Source organism: Helianthus annuus, chromosome 14 (genome assembly GCF_002127325.2).
Source record: "Helianthus annuus cultivar XRQ/B chromosome 14, HanXRQr2.0-SUNRISE, whole genome shotgun sequence".
In the NCBI taxonomy this organism is placed as follows: domain Eukaryota; kingdom Viridiplantae; phylum Streptophyta; class Magnoliopsida; order Asterales; family Asteraceae; genus Helianthus; species Helianthus annuus.
The window spans coordinates 131,076,112-131,093,129 of NC_035446.2; the positions used below are offsets into that span (position 1 = coordinate 131,076,112).

General features: G+C 39.1%; 1 protein-coding gene across 1 annotated transcript; it reads left to right on the top strand.

Annotated features, from left to right (window-relative positions):
• The first annotated feature begins 1,365 nt into the window (after positions 1 to 1,365).
• LOC110903830 (wall-associated receptor kinase-like 8) lies at positions 1,366 to 15,957 on the top strand. Its single transcript, XM_022149625.2, has 4 exons — positions 1,366 to 2,331; positions 2,601 to 3,374; positions 3,472 to 3,621; positions 14,601 to 15,957. Exons 1-4 carry the CDS (start codon positions 1,473 to 1,475, stop codon positions 15,764 to 15,766), a joined length of 2,949 nt encoding a protein of 982 aa, XP_022005317.1. The 5' UTR covers positions 1,366 to 1,472; the 3' UTR covers positions 15,767 to 15,957.
• The last annotated feature ends 1,061 nt before the right edge of the window (positions 15,958 to 17,018 follow it).

Here is a 17,018-nt window from a genome sequence, read left to right on the forward strand (position 1 = left end):
TCCCTACTCCTGCTCCTACTCGCGCTCCAAAAACGACTACTAACAACACCCAACGGGGTATCGTATTCTCGGGATTCTCAATACTAGAGCGTTCCCGTTAAAATTTTTGGTGTATCTAAACAACTATTAAGACTCTTATTTAAAGGAAGCAAGCAGGCACGGGGCGATGTGGGATAAGTGACGTGCCTACCTGCCTGGTTGACCTGCTAGCTTGCTTGCTTATATATATTAATTCACCTGCTTCACTCGTTTTTCTTGTATAACTTTTAAAATATGACATTTTATAAAACGACGAATATGTCATTAGAACGAGCATATTTTTATCTACGTTTTAACCTAAGTTTCACTAAAAACGGAGTAAGGTAAATAAAATTATATATTTAATTATTAATATTAACGGTCTCCTATATTAGCCAAGGTTTGTCAAGATATTTCACCTTTCACACAATCATCTTACTTGTTTAACAATATATGAAATATAAATTACATATTTCACACGTTTATAACCAGCACATTAAGATTCGGGGTATTACAACCAACGTCTAACCCAATTTACCGATAACATTTTCTCTCTCTCTTCCACTCACAATCACTACATAAAATATAGAGAATCCACTCACATAAATATGGAGGATTGAATATGAATTCACTCTTAGGGCCTCTAGAACATTAACCCAGCCTTGCGGGTCTCGACGCTAAATATTAAATACAAGTTTATAAAAACTCAAAGACCACTAAAACCTCAAGCCCGCATTTATAAAGTTTCAATATAAAACAAAGTTTTAAAAATCGGTTTCAACCAGTCGGTTGTACTGGTTAAATCGGATGCTAGACGTTTCGCCGGCACGAATCATCATACTGGTAAACTGAGTGAACGACAAAGAAGTTGTATCGTCAGTAAATTGGGTTATACAGGTTTAAACCGGTATACCGACACTAGACAAAGGTAAAAATTTGGACTTTTAATCTTTATGCGCCCAAAAAGGTGACGATTTACCTTCTTAGTAAAACTTAACGTCCGAAAAGGTATCAATAGTGAATTTTTGGATTAAGTTTGGAATATTTTTATTATGGAATGATGTAGTTTTTTTATTATTTTTTTATTTGAAATTGTAGTTTATGGATTTATAGGGTTAATTAGTCAATCCGGTTGAATCGCCCGGTTAAACCATTTATGAGCTTAATCCCGTACGATTTAAAAACCGGTTTTAGAAAATATTGATATAAATTAATATCCATATCTTTCCACACCGTGCCATTTATTTATCTATTTTACTCTATTTTATGAAATAAACAAAATAAGTAGTCCTATCACCAAATAATACATCCCCGGATAACTACGATTCCATGTTCAGGTTTGTCCACGCAAGGCGTTGACTTGTGGATACCTGGTTTATTTCTCAGCAGGTTCCGGCAATAATATATCCCTTGATAACTACTATTCCATTATAAACATAAACATTTCCTGCATTATGATCTTCTTATTTCCAAATATAATGTTTTCTCATCCACACTTGCATTTACTCCTTTTTCTTTCATTAACAGCAAAATCACCTGCACTTGCAAAGTACGCCAAACCAGGGTGCAGTGATAAGTGCGGGAACGTGACGATTCCATTCCCTTTTGGAATCGCTGCAGAATGTTCGGTTAATCAATGGTACATCGTTGATTGCAACAACTCGACCCCATATCTATCTGCACTCAACCACCTGGAAGTCTTGGCTATAAGCGTGGAAAATCAAACAGTTACTGTTAGTATGCCAAGGATCTCTGATTGCCCAAACCCAGTTTTGAATAGCAATCAGATAACGAGCATTGATCTTAGCAGGAGTCCCTTCTTGTATTCCAAATCACACAATAAATTTGTCTTTGAGGGGTGTGGTATTGCTTCCATGATGTATAATGGGAATGTGGTCACAGGGTGTTCAACGGCTTGCCTCAATGTTACACTTAGCGATCGAAACAGCTGTTTTGGAAATGGTTGTTGCCAAACTGCAATTCCTCATTATCTCAAGTGGTACAGCATTAACCTCACCGGAATGGAAAGGCAAGGGGAGGATGGAGGTTGCGGGTCTGCCTTCCTGGTGGATGAAACTTCATATGACCAAGCAAGGCTTTCGGACCCATTTATTTTCAAAAATGCCTCTTTTATTCCCGTATCGCTTCTGTGGACTCTAACAGACTTGGATCAAGTCACTTGTTGTGATAAGATGCACCCGACACGACCCAAAGTGGATATGTTTAATGGTACTCTAATGGATACGTTGAAATGCAACTATATACAATCATCAGAATACAACCCTTATTTAATAGATGGATGTACACAGAATGGTATGTAATTCAATATATAGTATTTATTTGTTTATTTTGATTTTCAAGATTTATGAATTCAAATAAATTAGATAAATATGTAATGTACTCCCTTGCTAACAAAATTCCAAGTTTCCAAGATTTATAAATAAACCCGTCTCTGGTTTATTTAACCAATCGATAACACCATTATAAACATCGGCACCCACTTAAATTTCTGCTGTGATAGTTATTGTTTACAAATACCAAGTAATCACAAGCTTACCATTTACTCTTTTTCCTTTCCATAGAAATTGCAAAATATGCCAAGACAGGGTGCAGTGATAAGTGCGGAAATGTGACGATTCCATTCCCTTTTGGAATAGGTGCAGATTGTTTTATTAACCAATGGTACCGAGTTGACTGCAACTCCTCCAAGCCATATCTACCTGCACTCAACCACCTGGAAGTCTTGGGTGTTAACTTGGAAAATCTAACCGTCACTGTTAGTACGCCAAGGATCACTGATTGCCAAAATCAAGTTCGGCATAGCAATGAGATTATGGGCATCAATCTTGGTAGCAGCCCTTTCTTGTTCTCCAAATTCCACAATAAATTTGTTTTTGAGGGGTGTGGTACGGCTGCTATGATAGATAATGAGAGAGTGCTCACAGCGTGTTCAACCGCATGCAGTGGTGTTACACTTCGAGATAGAAACAGCTGTTTTGGAATTGGCTGTTGTCAAACTCCAATTCCTCAGTGTCTCAAGTCGTACAGCATTAACATCACCCGCTTGGAAGAGGAAGATGGAGGTTGTGGGTCTGCCTTCTTGGTGGATGAAACTTCATATGACCAAGGAAGGTCTTCTAACCTATTTATTGACAGGAATACCTCTTTTATTCCCATATCGCTTCTGTGGACTCTAACAGACACCGATCAAGTAATCTGTTGTGATGGCATAACCCCGATAACACTCAGTTTGGATATTGTTAACGGTACTAATTTGGATACATGGAAATGCTACAATACATATTCAGAAGGAACAGGAAACCCTTATTTAATAGATGGATGCAAGCACGAAAGTGGTATGTAATTCAATATATAGTATATATCTGTTTACTTTGGTAAGTTCTTTTGTTTGTCTGTTTGTTTGTTTTCTGACATGGAATTTAACTCTTATAGGTGATGAAGATCCTACAGGAGTTTGTAAAAGGTGTGAAGATAGGGGAGGTTATTGTAACAGGGACGATATACTTTACGTTGATGGTTTAGTTTTCGGTCAGAACTTCACTTGTTATGGCGATGAAAGAACTTCTCTTGGTGTGATTCTAGGTAATGTTTTCTCTTTATGCTTTTATGATTACGCACATTAATTACACATGTTATCGCACGTCATACAATCAACGTTTAGCGACAGATAGATATACTACTGGACATCCTTTAATTCATCGATTGGCTTTGTGTGTAAGGAAATTTTTTGTCCCACACAGGTGCATATGTATAAGAGTATTGACCATACATATTAAATTAATTAACGGAAATTAAATAGCGGATTAGCTAGAATTTAGAGGCCTGAGTACAAACCATAATTAACTGGTTATATAAGGATATTAAAGAAATTGACAGTTTCACCCTACTTTTCACCATAAACTGACAACCGAGGAGTACAACAGGATTCTATCGAATTCGCTAAGCTTATTCACATCCTCTGAATTGTATGTGAATCAATTACCCCAATCATATACTCTGATAAGCATGCATTTCTAATGACATCATTGAAATAATCAGTGCTAGAGTCGCAAAACTTGGAATTCATTCTTTCTTCTGGATACCTGACCACATTGAAGTCCCCAAGAAATATCAAATAGCCATCAATAAGTTTCATAAAAGTAGTAGCTCCTCCCAGAGCCTTTGTTTGAAAGAATCGTCATGTGGAGCATAGACAAACAACTATGAAGTCGTCAGAATATCCCACAATATTACTAACACCTAAGATGATGTTCTAGTTGTTCAGAGTGTGTTTCCTACCGAACATTCTGAGGTCCTACAAGCATAGGAAACACCTATATGCATCTGGTTAAAATTCTACAAGAGTTTTATCGCAAAAATTACTAATCTGGAATTAGTAGAATCAACGAATTGCGTTTTCTGTATTGCCATGAAATTTAGTTTATGTTAACTCTTAAGTTTCCTTATCCAGACAGATCTGTTGCCCAGAATGATCTTTGATCTCTAGATCGCAATTGATAAACTAACTTGAATTTGAATACAATGGAATGAATGAGTTTTACAAATGAATTCTAAGCCTTATTTATAGTTTCTAGAGTAAACTGCAAATTTTACCCCCTGCGGTTATATGTGATTGGCACTTTACCCTCTCCCAGAAAAATTTTGTTGTCTTACCCCTCAACTATTGAAAAACGCTACAATATTACCCCCTGAAATGTGAAAAGACTTTTTTGCTCCTGATAATAATAAGAAAATAGAAGTAAATAACACATTTACACCCTGTGTTTTACCTTCACAAACGTGTTTACACCCTGTTTTATTATAGTGTCTTCTCTGGCGATGTTCCGACCACCGGAGCACTTCACTCCGGCCTTCTCCGGAGATGTTCCGACCACCGAAGCACTTAACTCCACACCATAGCAGTTCGTTGACCAAACGGGCGAGCACCCCCTTTTACAGTTTGTCGCCCACACACAGCTAAGGCATGGCTGTGTTTCTTTTTTATTCTTTTTTTCTCGATTAATTGGCAGTGATCGAAACTTCCATAATTAACAACCCAATAATTTAGCTTTTTCCTAAAATCGATTTCAGAAACTTTGAAAAGAATGGAACCAAAGGATTATATTTCGAAACATTAAGCTTTACATAAAATGTTTCAGCACCACCACACCTTTTGGAACCTCCTGCACACTTGCTGGACAATCCAAGACGTCACTGAGTTCCTGCCGGAGTTACGTACCCTCGCCGGAGAAATCCGGAAGTCGTCGGAGGAACCGAGCTCGTCGAAAAAGCATCGAGCGTTCCCATTATCGTATCGGTATATCCTTTACCTTAAATCCTTTCGTTTTATTCTCCACATACGAAACACAACAGATCCATTCGAAAAGTTCTTAGAAGCATGATTAATGTTGGTCGATGTTGTAGGATTGCGAGTAATCGGATTTATATTCGTTCATTAATCTTTCCATATGGTTTTTGGTATTATCTTGGTTGAAGATTGGACAGGCTGGAAGAAGTGGATGGGCAATTCCGATTGGAATGGATTCGCAGAAGATAAAAGTTGGGTTTCATGGTGGAATTTAGAACAAGAACACTTTAATGGTGGAATTTAGAACAAGAGCACTTCTCCGATGGTCGGAATATCGCCGGAGTGTCGGAATACGCTTCTCCGGTGGTTGGAATATCGCCGGAGAAGACACTTTAATAAAACAGGGTTTAAACGTGTCGGCTTAGGTAAAGCACAAGGGGGTAATATTGAAGTTTACTATATAAATATGGGTAAGATTACAAAAATACCCTTTTGGTAAGGTTACAATTTTACCCCTTAGGGGGTAATATTGCAGCGTTTTTCAATAGTTAAGGGGTAATACAGTAAAATTTTCCTGGGAGGGGGTAGGAGTGCCAATCACATATAACCCCAGGGGGTAAAATTGAAGCTTACTCTAGTTTCTAATGGGTGCGAGTGAATAGACGCGTCTCTTCATGAACGGGCTTGTCTCTTGGATTGTGTGGATGTAATTAAACGTGAAGAGGTGCGTCCCTTGATTCCAAAAGTCGCGTCCCTTGTCTTCCCTTGTGGCTGCCGATCGCGAATGGGTGTCTCCCAAGGAGACATGTCGATTTGGGTGGAAGTTACCAACTTCCAGATTGTCAACTTTGCTCCCCATACTTTGTAACCACCATATAACTAACTTTTAACTATATACTAATAAACCCTTGCACTTTAGATGTGTAGAGATTAGTGATTTCATTCACCCCCTAATCTTGAACATCCTTGAGTTGTTATAGATCTTGAACTCGAGCAGTTCTCGCATTGTAGCAAACTTGACTCTTGCTAGTGCCTTTGTTAGTATGTCAGCCCATTGTAGTTCTACACTAATGTGTGCCACATTGATGTGTTCGTTCTCCATGCATTCTCTTATGAAATGAGAGCATATATCAACGTGCTTGCTTCTTCCATGAAAGACTGGATTTCTCATGAGTGTTAATGCAGAGACATTATCCACCCTTAGTGTTATCTTCTCTTTCTTCCAGCCTATAACTTCACTTAGTAATCTTTTAAGCCATAGTGCTTGGCATGCTGCTGCAGTGGCAGCCATGAATTCTGATTCACATGATGATAATGCCATTGTCTGTTGCTTCTGTGTGCACCAGGTTATAGGTGATTCTCCAAAGTAGAATACGAGACCAGTTGTTCCTTTTCCTTTGTCTGTATTAACACCATAACTGCTATCACTATAACCTGTGATCTTACATCCTCGTTGCTTCTTGTAGATGATTCCATGCTCTTTAGTTCCTTTGATATACCGTAGTACTTGCTTCACTGCTTTCAAGTGATGCTCCTTTGGTTCTTGCATGAATCTACTAAGCAGATTGACTGAGTAACATAGATCTGGCCTTGTATGCAATAAGTACCTGAGAGAACCTATCAGGCTTCTGTAATGTGTTGCATCTACTAGATCTCCTTCTTCAGTCTTTGTTAACAGTGTTACTGGTTTCATAGGAATTTGTATGTCGTTGCCGGTTAACATATAAGCGTCTTTGAGTATCTTGTTGATATAGCCTATTTGTTTGATGGCTATCTCACCCCCTGCTTGAATAACTTCTATTCCCAGATAGTATGCTAGGAATCCTAGATCACTCATTTCAAACTTGTTCTCCATCTGAGACTTCAAAACATCTATCTCCTTCCTTGATGATCTAGTGACTACCAAATCATCAACATAGACTCCGACTATCAGTGTAGAAGTCTTACTCGTCCTTGTATAGATTGCTTGCTCTAAAGTGCACTTCTTGAAGTTAAGTGACTTTAGGGTTTGATCTAAATTTGTATTCCAAGCACGTGGTGCTTGTCTTAATCCATACCGAGCTTTTGATAGTTTTTAGACTTTTCCTTCATCTCCCTCCTGGCTTTACAAATCCTTCTAGTTGTGAGACATAGACCTCCTCATTGAGATCTCCGTGTAAGAATGCACACTTCACGTCTAAGTTATATACCTCCCAACCTTGATATGTTGCTAAAGCCAACATTAGTCGAACTGTCTCTATGCGTGCTACTGGTGCAAAGACTTCATCAAAGTCTATCCCGTGTTGCTGAACATATACTTTTGCTACCAGCCTTGCTTTGTGTCTGACAACGTTTCCATTTGCATCTTTCGTAGTCTTGAATACCCACTTTAGACCTATTTCCTTATGATCTCTTGGCAACTCTGTCAATCTCCAAGTGTTATTCTTGTTTATCGAATCTAACTCAGCCCTCATTGCTTCAATCCATGTTCTGTCACTAGATGCTTCCTTGTAATTCCTTGGTTCTTCTTCAGCAAGTAGTAATTCTTGTGGATCTACTTGAATTTCCTCTGTCGCTTTGTATAGTTGTTTGAGACTTCTCAGTTTTAGTTTTACTAGTGTGTCACTACTACTCCCTGTTGTACTTTCAGATGTAGATGGACCTCTACTTGGTAATCTGCTTGAACTTCTTGATGAGTTTTGATTGTACGAATGTGCTGGCGGGGTTACATAGGAGTCTGGTTCTTCTGTCTGATCTACTCCCGAGTCTTCATGATGTGGCCCACTACTATCAGGACTACTTGGTTCATTTTCTTACAACACTGGTGGGTTTTCATCTTCTTGAATGACAAAGTTTGTCCATTCGGGGTTCCTTGAATTTACCATTTCCATATAACTATTCCAGTTCCATGGTTGACCTTCAATGAACTTTACATCTCTACTGACACATATCGTGTTCTTTGCCGGATCATATAATCTGTATGCCTTTGATCCTTTTTCTATTCCAGTATATATCATGGGTGCACTTCTATTGTCTAACTTCTTTTGTTGAAGTGGTAATACCCCAAAAATTCTGTGGCATGTTCATTGCCTTGAGCATACTCCGAGTAGTTGATAACATCGTCCTGTTCCTTCTTTCCACTACTCCATTTTGCTGTGGGGAATACGATGCTGTAAGCTGTCTTGCTATGTCATTGTCCTTGCAATACTTGTTGAATTCAGCTGACGTGAATTCTCCTCCTATGTCCGTCCTTAGCATCTTTAACTTGGTTTATGTTTTTGTCTCCACCTTTTTTTTACCGCTTGAAAGTTTCGAATGCTTGATCCATGGAAGTTAGTAGTTATGCCCACATGTAGCGAGTGCAATCGTCTACAAGTAGAAATTTGTACTTCCTCCCAGCATGTGTTGGTGGTGATATAGGACCACACAAATCTCTATAGACTAAATCTAGAGGTCTTAAAGATCAGAATTTCGCCTAATTTGGAAATGGTGTCCTTCTATGTTTTCCTAATAAGCACGCATCACATACTTGATTGGCATGACTTATTTGTGGAACTCCATGTACCAAGTTCTTTCGAGTCATTTCCTTAATAGCATCGAAGTGTAAATGGCCTAACCTTGCGTGCCATAACCATGCTAAATCTTCTGTGTTTGAGTGCAGGCAGATTGGCCTTCCAATCTTCAATTTTACTTTATACAACATGTTCCTCATTCTCCTGACTCGCATTAACAACTTTCTATTTATGTCGCAGACTGTTACTAAGTCTCCGTCCATAACTACTTTGCAACCGATTTCTGTGAGTTGTCCGAGGCTCAATATGTTGCTTTTTAGACTTGGAATGTAGTATACATGAGAAACAATCTTCTGTTCTTGGTTCAGACATTCCAGTAGTATTGCACCTATGCCTTTAATCTCTACGTGCAACCCGTCACCGAAACGTACTTGCCCCGTTACCTTTTCATCTAATTCTCTGAAGTGACTATGCACTCCTGTTATGTGGTTGCTTGCCCCGTTGTCTAGGTACCATAGACTTTCATCTTTTGTTGCGTAACTTGCTGGTTTTATGCGTTCTTCGTTTAGTAGAACCCTTTCTTGAGCAACGTTTTCTTCTTGTATTGCCATTAGCAATACAGGTGCTTCGTCTTCCTCGACGAGATTTGAGTGTTCTTGCACGACTTCTTTCTCAGGACAATCTTTCTTAAAGTGTCCGTACTTTTGACACTTGAAGCACTGGATCTTACTTATGTCTGTTTGGTTCCTTCCAAAATTCCTCCAATTCTTAGACTTTCCACCTCTAGGTCTATACGAAGATCTTTCATTCTTAGTGCTTTGCTTGTATTTATTGTCTCGACAATTTCCGCGCAGTTGGTTGAACCTGCCACGCCCGCGGTTTCTGAACTGTCTTCCTCTGCATGAGTTGTTGTCATGATGTGTAAACATCAATCTATCTTGGCTATCTCCTGGGCTTCCTTTCTTTAACCTTAGCCTTTCTTCATAAGTCTTTAAGCTTCCGACTGATTCTTCTAGCGTCATTGTTTCTAGATCGGAGTACTGTTCCACGGAGGCGACAATCTGAGTGAACTTATCTGGCACGACATTTAGGAGTTTGCGTACCAGAGTCGGTTGACTCGGCGTTGTCCATAATTCACTTGCCCATGTAAAAACACTATTTATCTTTGCGGAGAAAGAGTTCACAGTGTCATCTTCTTTCATTTGCATTAACTCAAATTCTGACATTAATGTATGCCAACGAGCCTTTTATACCCGATCGACGCCAACGTGTCTTGTTTTCAAACTTTCCCAAATTTCTTTTGCAGTCTTGCAATTTGCAACTTGCAATACGACATCTTCTGGTATTGCTTGGAATAGATAAGCAATTGCCAACTTATCTTTCTTAACATCCGACTGTGTATTCTCTGCCGGTTCAATCGTTTCCCAAAGTCCATTCACTTCCAAAATCGTTTTGATGCGACTTGCCCAAACCGTATAGTTTGTTGGTTTCAAAATGGGACACTACACTTGCGAAAGAGAACTTCCTTCCTTTTGAATTACGATTTGCGGAGTTGGTCCGGTTGTTCCTGACATATCTTCTAACGAAACAATCTTCACTTTTTTTCGACAAACTTTTATTTTTCTTGTTTCAAAAATTTCTAACCACCAATACGAACTCCTGTACCGGTAAACTTTGACTTTCTAGAACCTTCAACTCTTAACCCGTGTATAACCCGACGGGTAACAATCAATCAATCTAATTCGCACAAAACCCCGGAATCAAAACCCTAGATTCCTAACCCTTGTTCGATAACCTTGAATCGAAAATAAAAACTAAACTGAAACTTGCGAATTGAAAGATAAAACCTGATCGAGAATCCCTGCGATACCTAGAGCCTGATACTCTGATACCAATTGTTGCCCAGAATGATCTTTGATATCTAGATCGCAAATGATAAACTAACTTGAATTTGAATACAATGGAATGAATGAGTTTTACAAATGAATTCTAAGCCCTATTTATAGTTTCTAATGGGTGCGAGTGATTAGACGAGTCTTTTCATGAACGGATGTGTCTCTTGGATTGTGTGGATGCGATTAAACGTGAAGAGGTGCGTCCCATATTCCAAAGGTCGCGTCCCTTGTCTTCCCTTTGTTAGGGCCAAGAACACGATTCCACAAACACTAGAACAATAATCAGCAAGCACACACACTCACACACTCTAAATCACAAGAACAAGAACACAAGATTTATAGTGGTTCGGTCGAATCTGACCTACATCCACTCCCACAACTAGCTCTTTTCTTTATTAGGTGCTCAAAAGTTTACAGACATGAATGAGAAGTATATATAGGGGGTTACAATTAGGGTTGTTGACTTTAAACTATACTAACAGAGAACACTCCTGCTAGCTGCAGAAGGAGTGTAACACAGAACACCCCTGCTAGCTGTAGAAGGAGTGTAACTAAGAACACCCCTACTAGTCAAATCCTCCACAACCCAACAATCTCCCACTTGGAGGCTTTGACAACTTCAAACTGCACTCCATGCAACTTCATATTCATAAGTATCTATGTAAACATTCCATCTTCGCTAGTTGTGGGCGGCCTTCTCATCGGTTAACCTGAAGGCCCGTTGAAGCTCCCACTGAGCTTCAACTTATCAGTCACTACTCGTGACTCGTTCTCTGTCCCTATCGGCTCCCACTGACATGAACTGCCCGATCCTGGAAAATCTTGAGAACAAACACTCTCCGAATAAAGCAGATAATCAACTGGAGAGACTTTGACAGCTGGAATACTGGTTCTCTTAACCCACTGTCGTCTGGTCACTCAGACTGAAGCACGACCCGTGCTCCCACTGCCACGAATGCCCCTGACTGGTTTTACTGAACCTTTTCTAGCACGTTCAACCTGAATCTGACCTGTGACTCTGGGTTTGCCATCTGCAAAGCAAACCTTCTTTTGCCCACGAGATTCTGTGAACCCGATCTTGGTCTTCTTCTGAACTGGGAGAACCTCTCCCTCAGGCGGTACCCTAACCATGTACAATGAGCCTCTCTTCTTGCCACGTGCAACTACTAAATTTCCCTTGGTTACCTTCCACTGTCCACTACCGAACTTAACCTCGTGACCCTGATCATCCAGCTTCCCGACTGAAATAAGCATTTTCTTCAAGCCTGGAATAACTCTCACGTCTCTTAAAGTCCACGTAGATCCGACTGGAGTATCTAAGTCAATATCACCCATGCCTGTGACATCTAAGACTTCATCATTTGCAAGTCGTACCTTGCCAAAATCCCCGATTTTAAGATTCCTTAATGCTTCACTGCTGTGGGTAGAGTGAAATGAAGCACCCGAATCCATAACCCAGGAATCCACACTGCTCTCCACATTACAGATCAAAAGTTCATCATCTGAGTGGTCTACTGCAGCATTAACTTCTTTCTTTTCATTTGGACATTGATTCCTGAAATGTCCAACATCTTTACAGTTCCAACAGGTCACATCATTTCGAGCCCTAGACTGACTCCTCTTTCTGTTCTTGCTGCCACTACTTCTGTTATTCTCCCTACCTCTGCCAACATGCATTAAATCACCCGATGATCCACCTGAATTTCTTCTTCTGACATCTTCGCCCAGAATAAGATCCCGCATCTTCACAAACGTAAACTTGTTTGTATCTGAAGAGCTCGTAACAGCAGTTACGGTTTCGGACCAACTATCGGGTAATGAGGACAATAACAATCGGGCTTGAACCTCATCATCAAACTTGATGTTCACAGACACCAACCGAGACAATATCGAGTTTAAGTTATTGATGTGCGCTGTAACTGAATCACCTTCCCTCATCCTGGTATTCACAAGCTCTCGAATAAGATAAACCTTGTTCGCTTCAGAAGGCTTCTCATACATATTTGATAATGCTGCCATCATTCCTCTAGCTGAGGTCTCCTTCTGGATGTTGAATGCAACATTCTCCGATAGAGAAAGTGTTATCACTGCCCTGGCTTTCTTATCCAACCTATCCCAATCTGCTTGTGGCATTTTTTCTGGCCTTTCATCCTCGAGCACTACATCTAAGTCTTTCTGACAAAGTAATGCTTCAATTTGCATCTTCCACCAACCAAACTTTTTCTCGTCAAACTTTTCGATTTGCACCTTCCCGTCTTCTGCCATGATAACAAATAACACGACTAAACGAAACTAAAATCGAAGAATAGACTAAAAGGAAAATCAGCACTGAAACAACTGAAACAAATGACACCTGATCACTGGTGTACGATTTTGTTTCTCTAAGTACTTGGGTTGATAAGATCCTTGCCAAAGGTTGAGGGGTCTTTCTGCAAATAAGGGAAACTTGATTTTCCCTTAAAGAAACAAAAAAAAAGAACGTGCCCTGTTCTTTCTTCTTCCTGCGCTCTGCCCTCTGCACTACACAAAATCAGTCACCAAAGTGCAAAATCAAAAGCCCTAATCTTTGATTTTGAAACCCTAGATGCGATATCTAGCAACAATGGTCTTCAATTTTGTAACCCTAGGCGGCGGCGGCTACTGGGTTATCGAAACCCTAGTCGCAATCTGTAGCAAAGTCTTCAATCGGAGCCCTAATCGGAGTTAGGAACTGACGGCGGTGGTGGCGGTTGTGCTAGCGGCGGCTGGTTCAGAAACCCTATACGCTATGCCTGCGACTGTGACTGAAACCCGAGACCACGACTTGTTCTTCGACAGGTAAGTGTTCTTCTTCACCTCTTTCCTAGTTTGTGTGAATCGATCAAGAGCCTGAGTTTTGATACCAGTTGTTAGGGCCAAGAACACGATTCCACAAATACTAGAACAATAATCAGCAAGCACACACACTCACACACTCTAAATCACAAGAACAAGAACACAAGATTTATAGTGGTTCGGTCGAATCTAACCTACATCCACTCCCACAACTAGTTCTTTTCTTTATTAGGTGCTCAAAAGTTTACAGACATGAATGAGAAGTATATATAGTGGGTTACAATTAGGGTTGTTGACTTTAAACTATACTAACAGAGAACACTCCTGCTAGCTGCAGAAGGAGTGTAACACAGAACACCCCTGCTAGCTGCAGAAGGAGTGTAACTAAGAACACCCCTACTAGTCAAATCCTCCACAACCCAACACCCTTGTGGCTACTGATCACGAATGGGTGTCTCCCAAGGAGACATGTCGATCTGGGTGGAAGTTACCAACTTCTAGATTGTCAACTTTGGTCCCTGTACTTTGTAACCGCCATATAACTAACTTTTAACTATATACTAATAAACCCTTGCACTTTGGATGTGTAGAGATTAGTGATTTCAAGATCTCCCCCTTTGCCCCTAATAAGGTTTTCAACATGATATTCATAACCTGTCAACTGGAAGCCCAAACACTCCCATGTATGTCTGGTATCCACTACCTACTGATCGACAATTTTGTGTATGTTGATTTGGTTTTGGCTAGGCAAACGTCACATTCGGTGCTTGACATTTAAACTCTAACTTTAAATGGCTAATTGATTAGAGATTTTTCCATAAGCCATAACCAACCAGTTGCATCTTTTGGCAGTGTACAAATTTTGACATTATAAATTTGTTAGTAGATTACATTAAGTTGCCACAACGAAAGACATGACAATATGAAACCACTCCGTGAATACTTCAGTTATGGTTACTTGTAAAAAGAAATGCATTCTCTATAAACATCAAAACAAATTTAAACATAATTGGGGAAGTTCAGCTACCATCAGTCTACTTACTAACTACTGACTTTGTATTGATCTTTATCCAGGTGTTAGCATAAGTACGGGTGTACTTTTTCTTGGTGTTATCAGCTATTTATTGTACAAAGTGATTAAAAAAACAAAAGAAAGGAGGCAAAGAAAAAGATTCTTTAAGCGCAATGGTGGTTTACTTCTAAAACAAGAAGAAGAAGCAGACCCGTCTTTAGTTGATAAAACCATACATTTCACATCACATGAGTTGCAGAAGGCCACCGACAACTTTAATGAAAATAGAATTCTTGGCCGAGGAGGTCAAGGTACAGTCTATAAAGGAATGTTGGTAGATGGAAGGATAGTGGCAGTCAAGAAATCAAAAATAGTTGATGAAAGTCAGTTAGAACAATTCATCAATGAGGTGGTTGTTCTTTCCCAAATCAATCATAGGAACGTGGTCAAGTTATTGGGATGTTGCTTAGAGACAAACGTCCCTCTCCTTGTTTCCGAGTTCATTCCAAATGGTACCTTGTATGATCGGCTTCACAATGAAACTGACGATTTCCCAATTTCTTTGGACATGCGATTGCAAATAGCTACTGAGATTGCAGGAGCACTTTCTTACTTGCACTCGTCTACTTCCATTCCAATATACCATAGAGACATCAAAACCACCAATATACTTTTGGATGAAAAGTACAGGGCCAAAGTTTCAGACTTTGGAACTTCAAGGTTCGTCTCATTAGATCAAACTCATTTGACTACCTTAGTCAAAGGTACTTTTGGCTACCTTGATCCTGAGTATTTTCAGTCTAGCCAATTTACTGAAAAGAGTGATGTTTATAGTTTTGGAGTTGTTTTAGTTGAGCTTTTAACCGGAGAAAGACCAATTTCTCTAACTAGATTTGGTGAAAACAGAAGTTTGGCTACACATTTTATGTTGGCTATGGAAGAAGGGCGTGTTATGTCAATTCTTGATGCAACGGTCATTAAAGAGGGTACAAGGGAAGAGCTTTTGATTGTGGCTAACCTGGCAATGCGATGCTTAAATATGAACGGAAAGTATAGACCAACAATGAAAGAAGTTGCTATAGAGTTAGAAACCATACGAAGGTCGCATGTTCCCTCTACCGTTCAACATAAAACCAGTTCGATGGTTTATGGGGAGGAACTATCGATTCTAACTGATGGCGAATCATCATCAACATTCTTGAGTTTCAATGATAGCATTAATCATTGATTCAAAAAGTTCTATCCAAGTTTATTGTTTAATAAATTTATGTTCTCATAAAGTTGCTAACATGTAATATAATTAAGTTTTTGTCATTACAAGGGGGTTAAGTTATGGGAAGCAAAGTACTTTCATTTTCTGTAAACAAATACTCACTTTCATTTTCTTGAATAGTAGACTTGTGCAATCTGTTTGGAGTTTGGGTCATACGAGCAGGTAAAACTATTATCGAACTAGAATTATACCAGCTTATAATTTCTGAATTGATTTCTAATCAGCTTAAACCTCCTCCGTATGCTCATACACTGGAACTCTGTCCTACGCCACTGTTCAGCTGTCACTTCTGTCGTCCTTGGGAGTGATATTTCTACATGATGCTCATGTGTTCTTGATAAAATCGAATCTTAGTTCTGGTTTGTTTGAAGTGGTAATTTTCACAAAAATGAGGAGACAGATATTAAGCCTCAAACTGTTTGTGCTTTTTTTGTAGCTTGTAGTGGTAATTTTCATCTTAAAAATAGTTGACTATTTGGTATTAACTGTGAAGGTAGCGCTCAATGATAGCGTACACTTCGCTTTGAGCTAGCCATTTAGCTCATGTGTCCGTAATCAATTAAGTTCACTGTTTTCCTTGTTGCAATTCGTATAATATTACCCAATTTTTAATTTAACACATAATCAAACAATTCATGTTATATACTACAAATTGAGATTTTGCATACAATGATTTCACATCTTATGCGTGAATACTAGTTCTTGTTTGTAGGTTTTTTATTACTTAAATACATAAAAGGATGGTAATTTCATTTCTAAATTTCCATTAAGAGTGAATTACAAGTTTTGTCCATTATCTATAATGCCAAATTTCAAACGGTGTCCTTTATCTTTAAAATTGATGAGTTCTGACCTTAATGTTTTCAAATGTTTTTTGTTTTGTTCATTAGCCCTAATCTAGTTAATTATTTTCTGTTAAATAAGGTTACAAAAGGGTATTTTAGTCCTTTTACTCATTTATTTAAAATATTTCAATAAAGAAACAAAGTTAAATGTAAGAAACTAATATAAATATTATTAACCATATATTTAAAATATCTCTCTCTAACCTCTTTCTCATGTTCTCCACCAGTCCACCACTATAAACCACCACTGCTGACGAGGCTGACGTCATCGCCTGCGGCCATCAAACCAGAAGCCTTCAATAACGCCCCTGCTTCACCTGCTCCTGATGGTGATGTTGATGCATTTTTGTGTGGATGTGGCT

Bases quoted from the DNA above. Each gene is read 5' to 3' on its own strand.
- LOC110903830 (XM_022149625.2), top strand. From the start codon at position 1,473: ATGATCTTCTTATTTCCAAATATAATGTTTTCTCATCCACACTTGCAT. The intron at 2,332-2,600 runs GTATGTAATTCA...TCCTTTCCATAG, and splicing joins AGATGGATGTACACAGAATG to AAATTGCAAAATATGCCAAG. The intron at 3,622-14,600 runs GTAATGTTTTCT...ATCTTTATCCAG, and splicing joins TTCTCTTGGTGTGATTCTAG to GTGTTAGCATAAGTACGGGT.